At 41.9% G+C, this 20,888-nt stretch overlaps 1 protein-coding gene across 1 annotated transcript in view; it reads left to right on the forward strand.

The window, feature by feature from the left end:
• The window catches only part of SKOR2 (SKI family transcriptional corepressor 2), a 25,932-nt gene extending 5,700 nt beyond the window's left edge, over window positions 1–20,232 (forward strand). The window contains exons 4-7 of the mRNA XM_059834270.1: window positions 5,079–5,144; window positions 5,533–5,631; window positions 11,304–11,371; window positions 20,170–20,232. Coding sequence (XP_059690253.1) covers window positions 5,079–5,144; window positions 5,533–5,631; window positions 11,304–11,371; window positions 20,170–20,232 — 296 coding nt within the window. The remainder of the gene's footprint in view (window positions 1–5,078; window positions 5,145–5,532; window positions 5,632–11,303; window positions 11,372–20,169) is intronic.
• The last annotated feature ends 656 nt before the right edge of the window (window positions 20,233–20,888 follow it).

Raw genomic sequence — 20,888 nt, forward strand, 5'->3', positions numbered from 1 at the left:
AAGCCAGCTTCTCAAATATCGTTACAATTTCCCCATTTTTGTTTTTTGACTGGTAAAAAATGGTTTGGTAGACATGTCAGGAAAATTCAGACTAGAAACAGTGAGCCAGATTCTTCTTTCATTTACTCTTAAATATATGCGCAGAATAACTCTGCAAATATTGGTGCAATTACTGTAGATTTACAGTAGCTCGTGGAAGGTTGAAAACAGCCCGGCATTTATTATATGTAGCAGACTGGACAGTTGTGTAGTCTTTACTGGGATAAGTGGATCCAGAAGTTAAATGACATAAAATTTGATTACAGAACGTGTTCGTAAAAAAGCAAAAAAGTTCAAAGTTGAAAAGGGGGAAGACGAGGCGAAGTTTCAGATGTGGGACGCAGCACTGCATGTTAATAGATAAGATTGGGTATAAATACAAGGATCTGCAGGACAGACAAAGCTGCAGATGGACTGTAGGACTGGGTCCTTATTTACTATTTCTCTTCTGTTATTACTAAGGAACTCAGGAGCAATCTTGGAATTATTGAAAGAGAGTGGAACGTTGTCAAATTTCTTTGTTTTTTGCAAGCCTGGCAGTATTATGTGTCATCTTTTTTTTAAAGCCCCATCTTTTGGAATCTGGTGAGAATTTTACCTTCCAGTTAAAACAAACCACGAATTAGAAATTTTCTAGCCCTTGTGCTTCTAGAATAAAGTTATGAAATACTTCCCAGATGTACGCATAAGGTTCAGACCGAAGACGAACTGATTTGTTGTCTCTCTAAAACATTTTATATTTTTAAGTCAGTCACAGTTTTTGAACGTTCAGTTTGAAATCCTGAAACTGGTTTCTCCTCTATCCATTAGTGCTTCAACACGGATGTTTATTTAATCAAATGTTCGTGTTTTAAACTTTAAATAGAGGTTACAAATGAGGCTTTATCTGTGCAAAAAAAAGAACTGGTTTGTTTTAAAGTTACACCACTTTCAGGGCAAATTAACATTTGAAGCTCCAGGTTTTGTAAGAGATGTATATCAGCCCCAGTATAGAAAAGCACTTGAAAGATGCTCATTGAGTTTCCAAAAATAGACCTATTTTCCCAGGTCCTGATTATTTTATTGATTATTCCCCAAAAAAAAGTCGTGAATATGCACGATGCATGAATATTTTCAGTCAGGGTAAGATTTCTTCAGGACATACACAAGAACTGTGCATGTCTTAAAGCGAGACATTAATTGCAAGTGCAGATGGAGCCTTTGGAGCTCTGAAAGTCTGCCGGTTCACATCTGCCTGTATTTTTAAAGTGGATATATATATGTTTATACCCAGAAGATACCGACATCTTCACCGCTGTGGTCTTTGTGTCTGCAGACAGCACTCTCTCCAGCTAAAAATACCGGTGGACATTTAAGTTATGGTAGACCATCGATGCTGCAGGCTTCACAAGGGTAAAGCTCACCTGGTAGGAGTGAGCTGCAGAGCTGGTTGGCAGGCATTGTGCGCTCTGCGAGCTGTAGGTACCATCCAGGAATTATAGGGCCGATGCCCAGACACAGGCGAGTGGATGATTTTGGCTGATGTGGTCTGGCACTGCAGATGTAGTGAGAATTGCAGAGAGTACGAGTTGAGGACGAGGCACAGGGCTGAGAGTCAGGAGAGATGAGTTACGTTCCCGGTTCATCGGAACTCTGCGCTGGGCAAATCAGTTGCCCATCGATGTAGCCGAGTTGTCTGGGCCAGCGTGGAAATTTTTAGCTGCTGTTTGAAGAGCGCTTTGAGAGCTTCCTGAGGAAGGATTGCAGGAGAGCAGAGTGCTGTAGGTGGCACAGCATGAAGAGGTAACCTGGCTTTGTCTGGTTTGGTTTCGTACAACGAGGGCGATGTGCATTTCTTTTGAGGAGAATAAATTTAGAAATATTTATGTTCGTTTCTTGTGTTAAACATTCAAATCTTAACTACTCCAGTGAGTGTGGGGCTAATGAAACGGTGGCATCACAAGAGCTGAGGTTGTGTCAATGTACAAATTGGGACCTCTGGTTTTCTGAGTACTGATAAAGTAATTTGAGGTTTGTCTACTCACAGACATCATTTCTGCTTTCCTCTGTGGGTGGATGTTCACGTTCCAGGTGAAGAAAGCCATTTGTATAAAATACAACCCGTGAATAATAATGTCTGTGCACCTGAGCTAATCAGGAAAAACAGAGGTACCAAAAGCTTTAGCTGAGGCAGTTTAAACTGACTATGAATACTTCATCCCCTTTTCCCCCTAGCCAATAGACAGTTGAGGAATAGTTTGATTTATTTTTTTTCTGAATAAACTGAAATAGGCCTCTTTTAGAGAAAACTCAGGTGTCCGTACCAGGGGGCTGCACAGTTTTCAGTGTTGCTGTTTTAACTGTTGCTACAAGTTTGTGTGTAGACAAGGCCCAAGAGAGTTATGGTGGAGCTATTAGAAGGGGAAGTGATTTTTTCTTAGACTGATTAAAATTCTTTGGGCTTTCTGTTTGTTTGTTTTTAAACACCTATTTAGCTTTTAATTAACATTTAAGAGAAAGGAAGCTGGTTAAATATTCAATACCTCCTCCCTTTCAATTAAGGTAGAACAGTACACAACGCATGATGAGGCCTCTGGGAAGTATGGAAAAACGGAGAAGAGCAGGCTCTTGATTATCATTTTCAGGGGGACTGGCAAGGTGAAACCCATCTGATTATTATTACCATTAACAATAATAATGTCGAGGCTTTTTTTGAACATCAGAAAGCAGTTTAAAAATGCAGTTATTCTTTAAAACCGTATGTGCTGGGTCTTGCCTTTAAATACCTTTGCTTTTCCCATCCTGTTCTTATTTGGGGGGCAAGGATGGAGAATTTTCTAAAGGCTTTTTGGTAGCTTAGCAGGGAGGCTGCAGATGCTGGAGAAGTTATTCTTTACGCTACAAGCCCTTGTTTTCATTTTGATGCAGTTCTTTCAGCCCCAGCGAGTCGGCAGCCTCAAACCGTACGGCCCTGAAAGCTCTACCGAGCAAGCGGGAAAGAGCTATGTTGCTGCCATGCTCTGTGCTAGGATCTAGTCTCTTCCCCTTTCTCTTCTCCCCCTTGAAGAATCCAGTTACCCTCTCTCTGTGAGCCTGTTATCGCTCAGAACTGCAGATAAAACATTCAGAAAAGAATTCCTCAACGAAAGAAACTGATTGGCAAAATATACTAGTGTATATATAATTTAATAAATACCCTTCCTAAACTTAAATTCTTTCTTTTTTGATTTTCGTGTACCCTCATTCCTAGGTTATCTAACAAAATATTTATTTTGTTAGCAATCCTGTTTAAAACAAAATTACAGTAACTAAAAAAATAAGACCATTTTACATCACGGAAACATCTCAAACCACTGCCCAAAAAGTGATGTATTTTTATTTTTAAGCTTGTTATTTCTTTTAATGCAGTGAGACGACTTACCTGTAGAAAGGACTTTGTTTATATCAAATATCATACAAAAATGATTTTTTTAATCATTGTGTTATGTAAACAGATTTTTGAAATGGAATTGCTGGCACCAAATATCAGTTGTGCGAATGTATGTGCCTGAGTGAGTGGTTGCTTTTTTTTTTTAAGGAACAAAGAGATAGCAGATGCTAAAATGCATAGCTATTGCGTATGTTTCATATACTGTGACTTCAAGCTTTACTGAATATAAGACTGCATTGATTTTTAAAACTAGAAATAAATGTTTTGCAAAAAGATTTCTGACTGCATATAAAACAAGACTTTCCAATGCAACTTTAAAATTAACTTATTGTGATGACCTACTATCAAACGGGTGGTGACAGTACGAGTTTTTTAAGTAGCTGCTATCTTATCTGATGTGTGGCGACCTATTCAGTGCTATGGCTTTTATTTTCAAAAAAAATCAAGGTATTTGCTCCATGATCCTTTCCTCCAAATACATAAACACATGAGTAGCTTTATATATATGTGTTTCTTGTGATTACTCATCAGTAGAGTTAATGATGTGTATTTACTGGCTGGACTAAACAAAAAAACAATCCAATTAGTACAATAATTGGTTATTTACCAATATTTTCTTAATTATTGAGAGTCCCTTTCTATTTCAGCTGTAAATAACAGAAAATCTCCCATTAATTTCAGCTAAAGTATTTTTTCTTTTAAAAACAATTTTTTCATGGCTTTTTGTTTCAAAACCCTGTTCATAGAAATTAGACTAAAATTCCAACGTTCCAGAGGATAACGAAAATAACACCTTCTGTCAGGAGGTTCATATTAAGTCAAACTGTCATCCAGATGAACTTAACACCTCGTGAAGATGGGCGTTTTTTTATTATTTTATTTGTAAAGGAAAAAGTCTGAAAAAGTAGCATGCATATATCTAGAAATAGTCAAATTCTGTTATCTAGAAAATTCTTTACTATTACATGGCTAAAAGTTCTGTGAGCAACCTAAGACAGAAATCTCTGAATTGGTTGACCTCAGAGGTGTATCCTTTAGATGCAAATACCACTAATGTCAATTTTATCTCAGCTGGATATAAATTATATCCAGTTAACAACAAGCTCGTGCCATAGCGCTCTAGAAGATGATAAAGTTAAAGAGCTGATGAAGGCGAAGAGGCTGGTGCAAAAAGGATTTTACCTGTGTATTTGGGAACAGGTTCTTGCCCAGCGTGGACTTCCCGTTGCGAGGAGAGGAGATGAGACTGTAGAAGTCTCTGCCCCTTTCTCAGTTTGTTCCTAGCCATTCTCTAGTAAGAGCATGTTCAAGAGGGGCTAGAGTGAAAGCAGGGATCAGTTCGGCAGGCGACGTGCAAGAGGAGCGCTCGTAGGTATCGAGGAGACATCGGGTCTTGTCTGCAGGAGGCCATGGTGTAGGTAGATACTTAACTAAACTAGAAGCAAATACAAGTCCTGCAAAAATTTGTGCTGCGCACACAGAGATATGTAGATAAACCTCAATCTCACTCTTTCTGTATATTTTTTTTCTTTTTCTTCTCCACATTCTCTGAAACAGTTGCGTAGTAAGGATAATATTGATGAAAAGCAGTATCAGTAAATCAATAACTTTTTTCTTTCGCTTTTTTAAGGCGAACACACACAAGAAACCAATTCACCTCATTCACTGAAGAAGGATGTAGAAAACATGGGGAAAGGTAAAATAAATAAGGGCCTCTTATGTTATAAAACTGCTCTTTGTTTTAATAGAATATGAGGATAATAGGGGGCACTTTTGTTCTGCACCATATTTTAAGCTTGTCAAGTAACATATGAATAATATATGGACCTTTGGGTGGATATAATTGAGATTAATGCATATATATCAATCAATACATGACACTGTAATATAATACTTTAAAATAATATATTACATTGATTTATATTCATGGCTTTCTGCACAAAATCTATTGTAGGTCTATGCAACACTTTTTTTTTTATAACTGCTAAAATATTTTGTCTTATAGTAATGAATTGCTCTGCAACTGCTCTTTCAAGAATTGTTTATACAGATTAGCAAAACCACTTTTCTTTTCTCTTTGTTAGAGGAACTCCAGAAGGTTTTGTTTGAACAGATCGACTTACGGAGGAGACTAGAACAGGAATTCCAGGTGTTGAAAGGAAATGCGTCTTTCCCAGTCTTCAGTAAGACACACATCTGTGGTTTTGGTGTTATTTGTGGGTGGTTGGTTGTTGTCAAATTGTTAAAATGGGAGAGGTCTGTTCTAAGTTGTGTTGCCTTTGGCTTAGTTCTGCTGAGGTTGATGGCACTTCTGCTGTGGCTTTTCAGGCTGCCCAAGCAGGTCTTTTGCAGGGAAAATCTGAAGCTGGATGTCTGTTTTGGTGTATATTTTACTGGTTTTGAACACACTGAATACAGTGAGTGGACAGAAACATGTCTGGGGCTTATTGGGGTACAGCGATGTCGGTGGTCTTAACCAGCTTCTTGGAGGCTTTTGAAGACAAGGTACTTCATAGTTGTCTTGAGGTGGTTCTAGCTGGTGCTGGAGAATTGATTGGGCCTGTGTTTAAGGAGTAGAAAGACCCGTTTGGATTTTTCCTCTTGGGACGGGCTATTTGAGATGGCCCTTTCACCATGGCTTATGAGCAGGGTGCTGCTATCCAGGGGTGATGGAATGTGCTGGGCATGTGTTAAATAAAAGAAAACAAAATGGACACTTAGGAGGGTTTTCGTGAAGCTGCCACAAAGTTGAACTGCATGCACAGGGATAGGGAAAAAGACCTATTGATTGAGACATTTTGAATTACACTGGCAGCAACAGGGGAAAGCATGCTTCTGGGAGAAATCCCACGTAGATCAGGACAAGGTAGAAGGCACAGTAAGGGCTCTCTAACATGCAATGAATGTAGTGTGACAGAGCTGGAGTGATCAGGGCATCTCCATTGCTCTCTGCCCATCTGTAACACAGCACCACACAGAGATCAGTACTGTCGTGCAGGCTTCCCCATGCCTGGCTGTCACGGCTCTGCAGCTGCCTGCCCAGACAGTCCCCCCCAGTTCAGTATTAAATGCAACCTAAAGGAAAAAGCATGTTTGCACCCACCTTTTGTTTCTTCATGAAGTCCAAAGGAGGTCTGACTGTATCTCCATTCAATATTTTCCTCATGTGGATGATATGAGGGGTTTTTTTAAACTCTGCTTTTTAAAACTCTCAGTTTTTGTCCTTGTTTTCCTGTGAGACTACATGTGGATGGAGCATTGCAGTGACTCACAGTAAGCCAAGATAGATACATTAAAACCTTCCTAGACTAATTGTCAGGCTCTTCTGCCATTTGCGAACTTAACTCCTGTGTGGCTGAAATTTTTGACCAGCACTCAATGCAAAATACCCTTGTGCTAGTTTATCATAGTTTCTTGAAGAGTTCAGAAGCTCTCTGTTTTGTTAGTCCTCCCAGTTCCTTCACAAAAACTCCAGGGACAAAAACCAGTATTGCCAGTACCCGTGAGGTGTAGGCAAGTCAACCAAAACCCACTGCTGCATGCCGATGAGTGTTGTACCTCCCTGGACTGCAGGAAAAGGTGGGAACACAGACAGCATTTTCCTGTTATTTAAAGAAAATACATTTGTACCCTTTCTGTAGCACCAGATGGGGTAAGTTCAGGGAAGCAAGGAAGTGTGAGGAGTCTGGGAATGACTCCATCTTTAGCGCAAATACCGAAAGATGTAGACAGCTTCATAAATAAAGGAGAAGAGCCGCCTGAGGTGATACAGATATTAATGAAAGGAGGATAACCTCATCCTTCAGTATAAATTCAGTCATTACTTGGGTTTGGGAGTGAGGTAATTTTCAAATAATTTGTGTAGATCAAAACACTGATGTGTGGTATTGGCGAAATGGCATCTTGGAGTTTTGCCATTCAGGTCACTCATTTATCCTTTTGTTCTTCTACAGTGAAATTAATGCTCTGTCATTGCCGTGTAAATAAACACTGCAATTAAACCACATGAAATACAATTCAAATAAAAGAAAAGAACACCTACGGCCAACCAAGGAAGTGGCGACTCTGTATGCCGGCTTGAAAAATATGTGGTTTCAATGTACCACAAAGTAGTGGTCAATTTTCTTCAGGATTAAAATAGAAAACAGATAATGTGCCATAAACAATATATACAAGTGACCGTAAAACCTATTTACAGATTTAGATTTACCAAAAAACACCCCTCCTCCGCATGTAATAAAACAAGAAAAAAGGTCTTTGTAAAGCAAGTAAGTGTAAAATCCACGGTAAGTGTGGTTTGTCGTCTGGAGCAGTGCATGTTCTAGCAAAAGAGACAGGGTCTGTTTCAGGCTCTCGCTGCTGGGCAGGGCTACTGCTTTAGGTCAGGTATTAGAAATTATTTGTTTTGCCAGGTTTCCCAAGTTACTAACTACCTGTGGTGGTATTGGATAGGGAGGAGTTAGGGAGAGAAGTCTTTGGAGATCCAACTAAGGGAAAGGTGAGGTAAAATTAAAATCATATTGATGGATTTATCATGGCTGGGAGACACCTGAGGCTGTAGGAGGGAATGAAGAGCAGGCAGGTAACAGGCTTTGTATCCCAGTCTGTCTCACTGCAGCATCAGGCTGAGTGGCCATGGGGACTGGATCTCTGTCCTGTCCCTAACACTAGTGATGACAGGGGCACACTGCCAGGGTAATTCTCACTCCCGCGGGTGGTGGTCGTTCTCCCTGTGCTTTGCACTGTCTCTGAGTAAATAAGAAGCCTTTGGCTTTTAAGTCTTCTCAACCTTTTTTAAAAAGGAGAAAATTCATCCCTGTTTCAGCAGGGAGGAAATGTGTGAGGTGTGGAAGGTAATGCTGTGTCTCTCTAGAAAATAATCCTGTCAGGTTACCTGGAGTTAACTCCAAAGTCACCTTTTTTTGGGTCTTGCATTTGGAACCAAGCATGTTTGGGGTGTTACACATTAAGAGCATCAAACCACCACCCATAGCAGTGCTGTGCAGTCTTGTGTGTAAATGGTGTTTGGTTTCCATGCTTTCCTCATGGAAATCACTGTTAAATGAGAACTGATCTTATTTGCAAGCTCATTTAGCAGTATTATGCTGCACACTTCTCTGTGGCTTCTTGTACCTGCTGGAAATGTGGCCTGTGATAATTTATAAAACAGCAGACCTTGTATTCTGCTGTTTGCACCTTCACTTTTTATATTGCTATTGTACTTGAAAGCTACAGATGAGGTTTTCCTTTGCCTATAAGGTCTCTCAATGCAGAGATCACTTGAAGAAAATAAAAGAAAAATCAGATCACTTGAAGAAAATTAAAGAATTTGCTGTCCTCATAGCAATATGAGCACCTGTGCATGGTGACAGCACTTTCTTCCAGAATCCTCTGCTGGTTTGTACCCTTGGTGTCATCTGGCACGCATTTTGTCCGGCTGCATTTAACAATGTGGTAATAAAATCATGGTGACGTAGTCTGGATAGTTAAAGTATTTAATTTTCTGTTAAGAAAACTATTTAAATATTCATATCTTTTCTCTTGGGTATTGCTCATGGCTTTGTCTGTATGCATTCAGACTCAGATAAATGCTGCCGGAAAAAACACTATCCTTACCATTAACAGCCCATTTTCACTGTGAGCTTGGACATTTGCAGTGCAGGACTGAGCAAGATTTCTGAGCTATTTGTTCTGAGAGGTGATGAGCCTGTGAAGAAGCAGTCGAGAGGAAAGTGTTGAAGAGAGAAGGAAAATTTGTCCATGTAGCCTACTCAGAGTGAAACTGGAGGACCTCAGTAGTAGCTAGCACAGATCTATCAGTCTTTAGTGACCAGGACAGGAGGCAGTCACCTTTTTATACTCCATGGCTTTTTTTGGGGCTAGAAAGAGATGAAATTGCAAACCTGCTTTATTTTTGTCAGCTTCTTTTTCTGGTCGAGTTGGAGTAGAGGGAATAGGCTGAAAAATTCTGTAGGCATTTACTTGAAATCTGAAGACATTAAGATAATATCATCGTGTCCACATGTTTTCTGTGTGGCTGAGCTGGATCCTGATGGTTTCAGCCTGACAAATTTTCTCACTCTTTCTTTGTTTCATTCTTGTTTTCTTGTTGTCCTAAAGTGCCTCCTTGCCTTTCAAACAACTTGCTCGTCATTCAGAGAGGGCAAAATTCTTGTGTGAAAGAGGACAGAGCTCTGCCCCCTTGTACTTTCTTCCAGCCCCTTCCTATGCCCACACTTGATGGGGACACATCCCTTTTCCCCGCAGGCGAGGTACATCATTCCTCTCCACTGTATCATTCCACGGCTGCTCACTGCATTCCTGCTCCTGCTTTGGGAAATTGTGGCAAGGCTGTGCAGCTAGTTTGGGCGTGGGTGAGCTCCCAGCACTGCGGCAGCACACAGAGTATTAATAGGAACCGCTTGTTCTCACCTGGGCTCAAATCCTTCCATTGCAATTTAGGTGTTCTGTGATTCCCGTTACTGTGCTGTCGAAGTATCCCACAGTCATTTAATCCATTAATCCTCCCAACGCGCTTGGCAGATGAAGCAGTGCTGTTATTCCTGCTTTAGCAGTGATGAAAGGAGGCACAGAGGGACACACGCACGGAGTCCAGTAGAGCAGGTATTGAACGCAGGCTTCCCGAGTCCTGGGCTGGTGTCCCAGCAAGTAGCATGACTATTTAACTCTTTTAATTGGTTAGTTGTGAATAAGCCATTTTAGCTTTTCCTGCCCTTCTCCAGGCTCTGGGTGTTGAGGTGCTCCACGCTGTTTTCTTTTGGCATTTACCTTGCTGCTTCTGTGGTCCAAGACAGGCTTCAGTCTCCCAGATCAAAATGATGTTGGTTGGAATAGGTTTTCTTTCCTCTTCCATTTTATAGTCCATCATTGCACCCAGGTCTGTCACGCAACTCTCCAAGTTATTTGCTTCTTGTCAATAGTGTTGTTTATATTTTTCTGTCTTTTTCCCAACCTCCAACAGCAGTGTTACGGAACACAGACCAGCAGTTAATCTTCTACCAAATGAGGTTTAGTCTGAAATGGTTAGCAAGGAGGAAAGTAAGGGAAGGAGAAGCTACTGGAGCAGGAAGGCTGGCCTGTGCTGTAACCCAGCTATGGAAACATAGAATGGTTCGGGCTGGAAGGGACCTTTAAAGGCCATCTAGTCCAACCCCCCTGCAATGAGCAGGGACATCTTCAACCACATCAGGTTGCTCAGAGCCCCGTCCAACCTGACCTGGAATGTTTCTGGGGATGGGGCGTCTACAGCTTCTCTGGGCAACCTGTGTCAGTGTCTCACCACCCTCATCTTTCAAAGACTTTTTCCCTTCTGAGATCCACGTCACTGTTTATGCAGCTTTAGTCCGAGTTTTGTTCAAAGCTGTCAGCACTATGTTACAAACTACAAATCAAACCCTGCATCCTTGAACGCTTTCTGTTCTCACGTATTGGACATCCCTATTGATGTGAACAGATTTATGCCAAAGTGAAGAAGAGCAGTTTTTGCTCTTCTCTTCAGTGTTGGTAGAAGTTTGACTAATGACTGCAGAGTCTGGCCTGTTGAGAAAATCACTGTGAGAATGAATGCTAGCAACAGAAACTTAGCAACCTACATTTGCTAATGGGGGAAGTAGCTGAATCTGATTTTTTCCAGTTTTTCTGTTGTCTACAGTGTCTCCTACTAGAGAAGAAGTTTTTGTTAGGCATGGGTTTTAATTGGGTGAAGGGCTTTGTAGTGCTTCACAATCCCTCGGTAGTGTTTGGGTTTGATTTCATCTCATTTATATGAATTCTGCTGTGTGGTCTCTCTCTTTTAATTACTGCATCTACTTTTTTTTTTTTTCCCCTCTTACAGATAATTTTCAAGATCAGATGAAGCGGGAACTGGCATACAGAGAAGAAATGGTACAGCAGCTACAAATTGTAAGTTTGCCTCTCTGCTAAAAATGTTATGAACTGTTGCTTTATGTTTTTTAAATGCAGTCCTCAAACTTCTCCTTTGTGAGCCGTGCAGATGTACTATTACCGAGCTCATATTACCTTATACTTAGCAAGACGTAAGCATGCAGTTCTCAGCTGGTTTAGAGTCTAATTACCTGGAGATTTACTTTCATACGGTAACCAGATGGGTCTTCATGTTTCAACTGAACGAAATGTGTTGACTCAACACCGAGAGGTGCTTCTTCAGAGAGAAACGTGAGGACTGAATCAGTAAACCTTAAGCAGTTAAATGTTTCTACTTTGTACGACTTGCCAAGGGGTGCATTTCAGCCCTCAGTAAGGAATAGGTGCAAGGCCAGCTTCTCACTGGCAAATTAACCTTAGGATGTGTCTTTTTCAAATTTCAGCCACTAGAAGAAGTGCTTAACGCAGCAGTAAGGGATTGAGTTGCCAAAACACAGTTCAGTGCAGGCACACATTGCCGTTTGGTCTCTTGCTTGTTATTTTAAAATCAAGAGGGATTTTGCGTGTGTGCGTTAGTGCAACTCTAGATCATCGCCTCCAACTGCGCTGTTTTGAAAACTTGACATACTTAATCCAGTACAAGCAAGGGATGGAGGATGTGAAGCTGTTTCTTACTCAGATACTGCTTAGAGCGGTTTTAAGAGCAGGGCATCGTAACAAACAGCAGGCTATCAGCTCATGCTTGCTTTGCTAGTGCTTTTTCTGTCATCAGCCTGACATTATTTAACAGGTTTTTTTTGAGGCAGGCTTGCCAAATATCCCCACTTAGCTGTATCAGCCCTGTGCTCGAGCATCTAAATTTTCCTTGTGCTTGTCACAGACCCTGCTGCAGGGAAGGCATTGTCCAGCCTTCTGGTACTGTCATTTTCTAATTGATGGGTTAGGACATAAAAATAAAGCTGAAGGCCAGGATTGTCAAACTTGTGCACCTATGTTTAGAGGCACTTAGGAGCGGCCTTATTTTTAGAGCTGCCGCACATTCCTGCTCCCTGTTCCTGCTGACTTCAGAGATTTCAATGAGAGATGGAGGGTGCTTGAAGGAGGTTGTTCATGGAGGAAATTCAAGTCCAGAACATCTTTGAAGATTTTTTGCTGCTGGTCTCCACTCTTTTCCTTTAATGCATCCAGTTGTTACTGTGTTCCCCTTAGTCTTCCGATGCCAGGCAGGGAGTTTGGCTTGAACTGTGAATTGCAGTGTTGCAGAAGATGGTAATTAGGATGCCATCCTGAAAAGTACTTCCCCTGCTGCTTTGGACTTGAGGCAGGTGACCTGTCTGATTCCTGCTGTGAAGCACATTTAAGCACGAAGTTTGTGGGCCTGCTTCAGCCCTTTATCTCTTGTGTCAGCTGAACTTGGAGCTAACTAACTCTCCCTTCCAGGGAGAGAATGGATCATCTCTGCTGTTCGCTTTGTGGCCCGGTTGTGAAGTTGTTTCTGAAACTGGATATCCCAGACCTCCAGTGAGCCAGCTGTAGTGGTTTTTCTGATTTACAAGAAGTGGAGGAATCACAGGGTTCAGTGTAGTGCTTTTTCTCGGGCAGGAAAAGAAATATGATCATGTAATTCACACCCTTTTCACTTACTGCTGCATGCTACAGAGAGACTAATAGTCATTTAATCATTAAACAGAGCTGCCTGAATGTACTTACAGAGAATAGTTTCAACATTTAATGTACTGCACCAACAGTTCAGGATGTCTTCACTCACTGTGGCTGCCTGAGTTTAATTATCATTAACAGAAATGTTGTCTAATCATCAGTAAATCTTTATGCTCACATTTGGGTATTCCTCCCGGTATCGGTGAGGCAGGTTGTGTATCAGTGAGACGGATAAAAGGATGTTTGCTTATGAAGAACTGTGAGACTGCTGCAAATAAGCAGTGTGTTTGTTTAAGATGGGGTGCAGAAATCTGGGTGCAGTGATGCTTTGGTGGATAACTGAAATGGAGTCAGCACTTCCGATGTGATAATCCCTACAGTAACTTTAATTCATTCACGTGACTATATTTTGTATGGTTATATCTAGAATTCAGATTAATGAGGTGAATGTGCTAACGGTAGAACTCCATTGGTCTTCTTGGGTTATGGCATGGATGAGTTAAAGCTTTCAGTGCAGAATACACAAAAAGCGTGGTTACTTTCGATTTTTTTGTTTGGTTGTTTTGTTTTTAAAGGGCAGATTGTTTTGTTTTGTATGTACCTGGGATGCTGTACTATTGCTTTAACAGAGCTGCCTGCACCTAATTTTCTTGTTAATACAGAATTGCAAAGAAAAAAGCAGAAGTGTTTAATGCATACTTAAATCTTAATTTTACTTATAGCTTCATAGGTGTATACGTTTGTAGTATTAAACTCAAAACTTACTGGTGTAACTAGCCACAGAACTTGGCTTAATTGTTTATTTATTTTACAAACAATATGCATGCACAGAGTCAGTTTCTTTTGGCTCTTCTTACTGCTGAAGGATTATACAACTTAAATTAGTCTTTCCTCAAGACTTGTGTGTGATCATGAAGGCATCTCTTGTAACATTGGGTACCAGAGGCAGGTTTTGCCCTAATGATGGTTTCGCTCACCCTGAACTGGAATGCTCCAAGCTGCGTAACTGGGTAGCCAGACTTTAAAATAAATTGCCTTGGAGTGTTTGATGTGTCAGAGATGTCTGGAATACATCAATTTGAAGCTAAGCATGAAATAATCAAACAAATATAATTGTATTTGAAAACTTTCTAGTGCAAATGCCCACTGTAACTGGCTGTTACATGGAAAGGACTGCTTGAAGGTAGCGCTTCGTGCCCAGCCAGTACCGAACACTGAACGTAACGCTTTTCTTTTCTCCCAGTTCTTGGGTGACATTGTCAAACTGCAATGCAGGAGGCGATGATAAGTGGGGTGGCAGCTCCGGGGGGGGGCTGGCGCGGGCTCCGGGTGCCCTCTGCCGCTCCCCGGCCGTCACTACACCCCGGGCTGGGAGTGACGTGGGTTTAATATTCTTCATTAAAAGCCTCAGTTAAAGCAATGTTTAATCAATGGGCTTTTATTTTAATGCTCTGTCTGCTCCGGACTTCTAAAAAAATTATTTTATGGCTTCCTGAAAGTCAGGAGCAAAGCTCAGATCATTGGGAAAATGGAGGGTGAGTCCTGTTCTGTTCCATCCTCTGCTTCTTTGGACATAACCTGGCTCAGTAGGTAGCTGGAGCAGAGGGATGTTGCGCAGCCATCAGCAATTTCTGTTGAGAAAGGAGTTGGTCAGAGTGTCTGGAGCAGCTACCAGGAAGTATCGCAACCTGTTTGTGCCAAGCTCTTGGCCAAGTGCCACAGGAAGCAACCGATCGTCGTATTTAACAAGAAAATGAACCTGAAATCACTGAATGCGTTTTTCTCTTCTTCTTCTTTCAAAGTGCTGTCTCCCAAATTGTCTAAGTACTTGGAGGTCATATGTAAAATACGGATTTTACGTATGGATTCAGGCATGGATCATCTGGCTTCTATCATTAAGCTGTACAGAAAGGGCCACTGAGAAGAAATTGCTGCCCAGCAGGCTGGGATAAATTCTAACATGGCACATGTGGTATGGCCTCAGAAGAGCTCACCTGGCTTTAGAGTTGTTGATTTCTGTTCAGTTTGCCCAGAATTCATCTGTCAGGACAGCACAGCCAGCCTAACAAAGTACTGAGTCAGCTCCTGCTTGAGACTCTGTATCTGCCTGATATTGTCTTCTGAGCAACTGTGTTAGTGGATCAAATTTAAAAAGCATGAACTTTCTTCCTAGCTGCCTGGTGGGAGAAAAAGATCAGAAGCAGCATTCCCAGCGTGACGATTTTTATCCTTTTATGTTTTTGTGAACCCCTCTAAAACTGCCACAGAGAAGTAGAGCACTAAGCAGCAAATTTAAGCCTCCTGCAAACAGGCTAGCTTTTCTTAATTTCCTTTCAGGAGTCCTGTATAAGTTTGTAGGTTCCCAGGAAGCACTGATCACAGTTGTAAGGTATCCTTCAGGAAAAGCTAAGGCAGTGTTTGTCACCCTGCCACTGTGGTTTAGATAACTGAGATCAGGTAGTGATCAATCCCACTAATTTTACATAGGTAAAAGGCAGCAGGTCTTTGAGACATGTTAGAAATGTGAATTACTCAGGCAGTCCCTTGTCTTTCCAGCTCAAATGGAAAGTGTTGGTTTGATTTTGTTTGGGGTTTTTTAATTTTTATACTCCCATGAACTGAATTCCTCCTCACTAGCCTAACTTTGGGCTGATAATGTTCAGAGCTCAGAACTGGATCCAGCTGGAACTCCTCTGGTGTTTGATGGCTTTCTACTCTCAGTGCTGCTTTGAATCAACTCTGTTCTTCAGAGGCAGACAATAAAATAAATCAGGAACTATCTACCTGCAAAATTGATTTCTATCTCTGCATCATCTTTCATCGTGATCTTTAAAGATTCACAAGGAGTGTTTAAAAGAAGGAAAAAATCTACCATGTGATAATGTTGGTAGATCTTCAGAGGTATGAGATCATATTCCTCTGGGTCCTACTGTAATTAAGAAAAGCACCAGTAGGTTTAATTCCTATTTTAGGTTGTATTTGGAAAGCAGCTGCTTTGTACAACTAATGGATTCATTATACAAACAAGGAATTTCCACATTCTTGTGCACGGATACCTTGGTCACTGCATGCCTGTCACTCCATATTCGAAAAGTGGAAAAAGGAAATAGCAGTGCTTTATTGGGATTTCTGGTTTTGTCCTCTGCTTAAGGCGGTCCAGCTAGATTGATTGACCTTGACAAGCATGTTAGAGGCCAACATCGGTTCAGCAGAATGGCTCTTGGATTTCTTGAGCTGCATCTTGTGTTGAAGTGCCTGTCCACTGACACCCAGATAATAACAGGGAAAAGAGCGTTTCTGGAACTCTGTGTTTACTGTATCTTGCAGACTCCAAAACAGATTTCATCACCTTGCCCCTCCCCCCCCCCCCAAAAAAAAAAAAAAAAAGAGAGAGAGATTTGTATTTTTTCTCATTAATTTCTTATTCAATGCTTTAGCAGTTGGGATGATACTGCAGGTCTGTTTCTATATGTTCTGTTAGCTTAATTTGATTTTTGGTGGAGTTCCTCTCCAGGTTTAGTGGTACAAATTGGGAGTATGTCCTTTTGATGCCGAAGGCAGCATACACATCCCTGACTGCATACAGAAAAGTGAGCTGACAAGTACTGTTTTAGCAGAATTTTGTTTGCCGCTGTCTGCTTTTTTAAGACAGGTGAGCGAAGCTTGTATCTTGACAATGCATCCGGGTATGCCTTGGGTTAATAGGATGGAGCTGTGCCTCTTTCTCCAGTAAATTAAAATGTTAAAGAAAAGGAATGCCTTGTAGAATTAATGGTTGTTAACAACAGAAGTAAAAGCTTCCTTTCCTTTAGAATCTGCAGAAATTCTGATCAAAAATGGATGCATATGTACCAGAGAGCCACAAGCCAGCCTCTGCTATTGCCTGTCTGCAAAATCTGTTTTTTCTATTGTATTAGTGTGCTCCAGTACTTAAAAATACATAGGGGAGAGGCTGCATATTTCAGCCATGCCTCTGTTGCCTTGCATCCTGTGCAGACCGGTACGCTGCCCTGAGCACATGCCACTGCCCACCCGGGAGGGAAGAGTCTCTGAACTCAGCCCACACAGCCATAAATGCTTTCACAGGGCTATAGTGGAGACTTACCCTCTAGAGCAAGCCGTTGGCACTTCCATTGCTCCTCCAGCTGTCAAAGGCTCAGTGTATGCTTTTTCTTCTCCTTAATCCCACGCATCGTTCTATTCAGAAGCACCATGTGTGCAGAGACTGTAGTTTTCCAGTGACAGTTCAGCTGCACATCTGTCTCCTTCCCTGCATAAATACGTTTTGCATTTGGACGGGCTGTCTTGGCTGGACAGTGTTCTATCTGAGGTCTCGAGTGCACTCTCTGGAAATGAGAATTGTTTAACCAAATACCTGTAGATGCACATCAGCTAATAGTGCTTGGGGGTACTGAAGATTCCCTCTTCAAGCAACAGAAGTCAGGTTGATGTATCATTGTGTACTCCAACTAAAGATAGGGTACAGAGGTGAAGTCTCCAAAAGAGGATGGTGTACAGAAGCTTCTTTGATGGCCAAGTGTAGCAGGGATCAGGCATGCGCTTTAGAAATGAATCCCCAGTCCTATCCGCTTATCTGCGCTTTGGTTCATGTTGTGGAGCAGACTCAGAGCTTGCAAACTGGATTCCTTCTGGATGAAGCAAAAGAGGATGTGTTCCAGGAATACACGTAGGAACGTGCTCTAGCTCTTAATGGGTGATCAGTACCCATGGACCAGACTAGAGCTAGCCTGAAGAAAAAAAAAATCGAGAGAAATGGAGTATGGACACTGGGTCTTTCTCCTGCACCCTACAGATCTGCTCCCATTGCAATGTATTTCCTATTAATGTGGACTTAGTCATAAGAAACAGGTTGCTTGCTACTTAAAACTGAACTATCTGCACTTCTGTTATGGCTGGCGGGTGTGTACACACTCTGGTAAGGGCCACGCATTGGATCTTCATGCCCATTTGAGTGCCGGTCCTATCTGCATTGCAACAGTCACCATGGATATGCAAAAGGGGATTCCGTTGTCATGAAGAGCCCTAAATACTATTCCACTGCAGCACCGGAGTTACCAAATGCTCTTCCAATGGCAAAAGTAGAAAATGACATTGTAGGTGATTTAACTCATGAAGAAAGTAGTCATTTCCCTATTGGACACCCACCTCTCCCAGTTTCATTTATTGCCAGGAGGATGGATAAACCAACACACATTGAAAAGACGCTGATGTGCCAAATATAGCAGAGAAGTGGATTAAGAACAGTTAATTTCTGACAGAATGTACCCCGTTGTATTATCTAGGTCAGTACGGCTTGGGAGATGTCCTATATAATTGGCGGCCATGCAAACCGGTGTTGCCTGTTGGCCCTTGTGAGCCTGTGAGTGGGAGAGAGGAAGAAAGCAGTCGGTGAAGCATCACAGGTCTCAGCTCAAATGCGCTTATTCAGGCAGTTTGTTTGTAGCTCCATTTTGAATCTAAACCGTGCAAACGGGTGAGCAGGTAAACAGTTTCTTTGCATACTCCTCTCTGCTGTAGTTCCGAGATGAGTTTTCCAAGCTTTGCAAACACCGTGCCCTGGCAGGCAGTTCTGTTTGAGGACTCGATTGAGGGGAGAGTTCTGGTTTTTGGGGGGGATCTGGCAGCAAGCTTCCTGATATCTTTCAGCTTCTGTGAAGGGTAGGGGTTGTAAGTAGTCAGACAAAACACCTGGATGCTGGGTCTTTTCAGGTCGTCAGTAGTTTGATCCTCTCAGTTGATGCACACACATTTCCCTTTTCCCAGGGCTGTGTAATGGGGGAAGCAGCATGCCCCCGTGAAAGGCTTCTGCTTTCATTCAGCCAGACGGCTCATCTTTGCAGACACCGCTTCTTCCTGGTGCTGCTGCTTTCAATCAGATTGACCTCCTTTCCCGAGAGATGAAAGGGTTAGCTCCTGAGCTGCAGATGCCCCTTTCTTTCCGCTCATCCTGAACCTTCCCTGCTTGTTTCCTTATTAAGGTAGGCAGGGATGGATACATCTCTCGATGTCATTGCAGATACTACACTTTACACCAGCCCAGAGACAGGCTGAGCGTAATGCACACAAACGTCCTCACATGCTGTAGGCATAATGTAATTAAAACCAAGATAGGGATGTACAAGAATACATGTTAGATATATGGTCAGTGGATGTGGATGCAAATTCTCATGCTTCTAGCATGTTATTAGGTGTGCAGGGTGAACTCAGTGCATTTGCCTGTGGGCTTCCTTTGGTATTCGTGCAGCTTAAGACCTTGCTCCTGACTTCAGCCCAGCCTATTTGTCAGCTTGCAGTAACGTACTTGACGTTATTTGTGAATGTATTCAGGAGTGCCTGACAGCAGAAGCAGGTCACCTCAGTGTGCAGCAACACCTGGGAGTGTAGGGACATAGATTTTCTGATGCCAACCTGAATTCCTCCAATGGTCCTTCCAAAAGGCAGCGTTGAAGAATAGTGAATTTGTAGTCACTTGGATTTCCAGCTATGGAGAAATCTCAGAGCAATTTAGTTTTGTTGCATTCTAAAGGCCCAGCATTGAAAAAGAGCAGCCCTGTACTGTATTCCCAGTAGCCAGTGAGCACATCATCCCACTTTGTTTCTAAATATAACTATGTTCCCTAATATGCCTATGTTCTCTGTTTTTCTTTAATTATTTGTTCCACCTCAGTGGCTTCCCTCAGATTGGTGCAAGTCAGAGATAACTATTATGAACTTCCTAATTATGGTGATATAAATATATGAAGTCTCATACTCCCACCCTGCTGTATTTTGGCTGTGCAGAGATCAGAGTGTGTTGCCTGCTCTGTTACAGACGGCTGATTCTTGTCATCTCACAGGTAGCAGAATGGGTGGTGGCTTTATTTTTGTCAGCAACTGATAAAAACAAAACGTTGGAAGACATCTCTTACATTGGATTTTAAGATCTATCTTGTTTTAATTTGGGCCATTTTTATTTTATTTCTGCTTCAAGATTCTTGCAGTTTTATAAAGAGTTCAATCCTTTAATTTAAGGCACTGTTTGCTTAAAATGATACAGGGAGGCAAGCAAAGCCTTTCATTTGCAGGGATTCCAGCTTGGACGTCTTGTTAGCCAAACCTTGGCATAAAGCAGTGGCTTTGTTTCTGTGTCATTGCAGATTCCTTATGCAGCAAGCTTGATCAGGAAAGAAAAGCTCGGTGCACACCTCAGCAAAAGCTAAAGGTGAGCTTGTGAAAGAAGAGATCTTACTCTGCCCGGCCCAGCCGTGGTGTTTCTTTGCAGCTATTGCAAGAATTAAGAGAGTCATTCTGTTGCTTGATGTTTCTGATTCTGGTCTAAAAGCTCTGTCTGTGGAGGTGTCTTGCTACGGTCTAAAGCTGATAACTGACGTGTCACATGAATTATGAGGCTTCACTGGGGTAGGACGTACCATTGAGAGTTGACCATTGCGTGAATCCAGGCCTAGTCGCCTGAGGATGTGTTTCTACTCTCTGGCACTGGAAGGGTTGTGTAACTTCAGTGGAAGGAGGGAAATACCTTGGCATTCACAATGCAGTAGAAGTTCACAGACGGGCAGGTAGGGATGGGGTTTTCTACCCATAATGGAGCTTCTTCAGCTCCAGGAAAGAGCAGTATATTTTGGGAGCTTTACAGAACTATATCAATACTGTCTTCTGTAATTCAGTCTCCTGCAGATGCCGATTACCCTGTTGCCCATGTGCCGGATCTTCCTAAACACAACACTGCATTTTTCGGGAGTGTTTTTTAGAAGCGTTCAGTTAGAAGAAACACCGTCTCATGATCAGTGACGTGGGAGATTCCAGTTTTGGGTGCTAAAGCCTTAGGATTTAAATGACATTCTCTTTTTTTTCTGGT

Source organism: Gavia stellata, chromosome Z (assembly GCF_030936135.1).
Source record: "Gavia stellata isolate bGavSte3 chromosome Z, bGavSte3.hap2, whole genome shotgun sequence".
Classification (NCBI taxonomy): domain Eukaryota; kingdom Metazoa; phylum Chordata; class Aves; order Gaviiformes; family Gaviidae; genus Gavia; species Gavia stellata.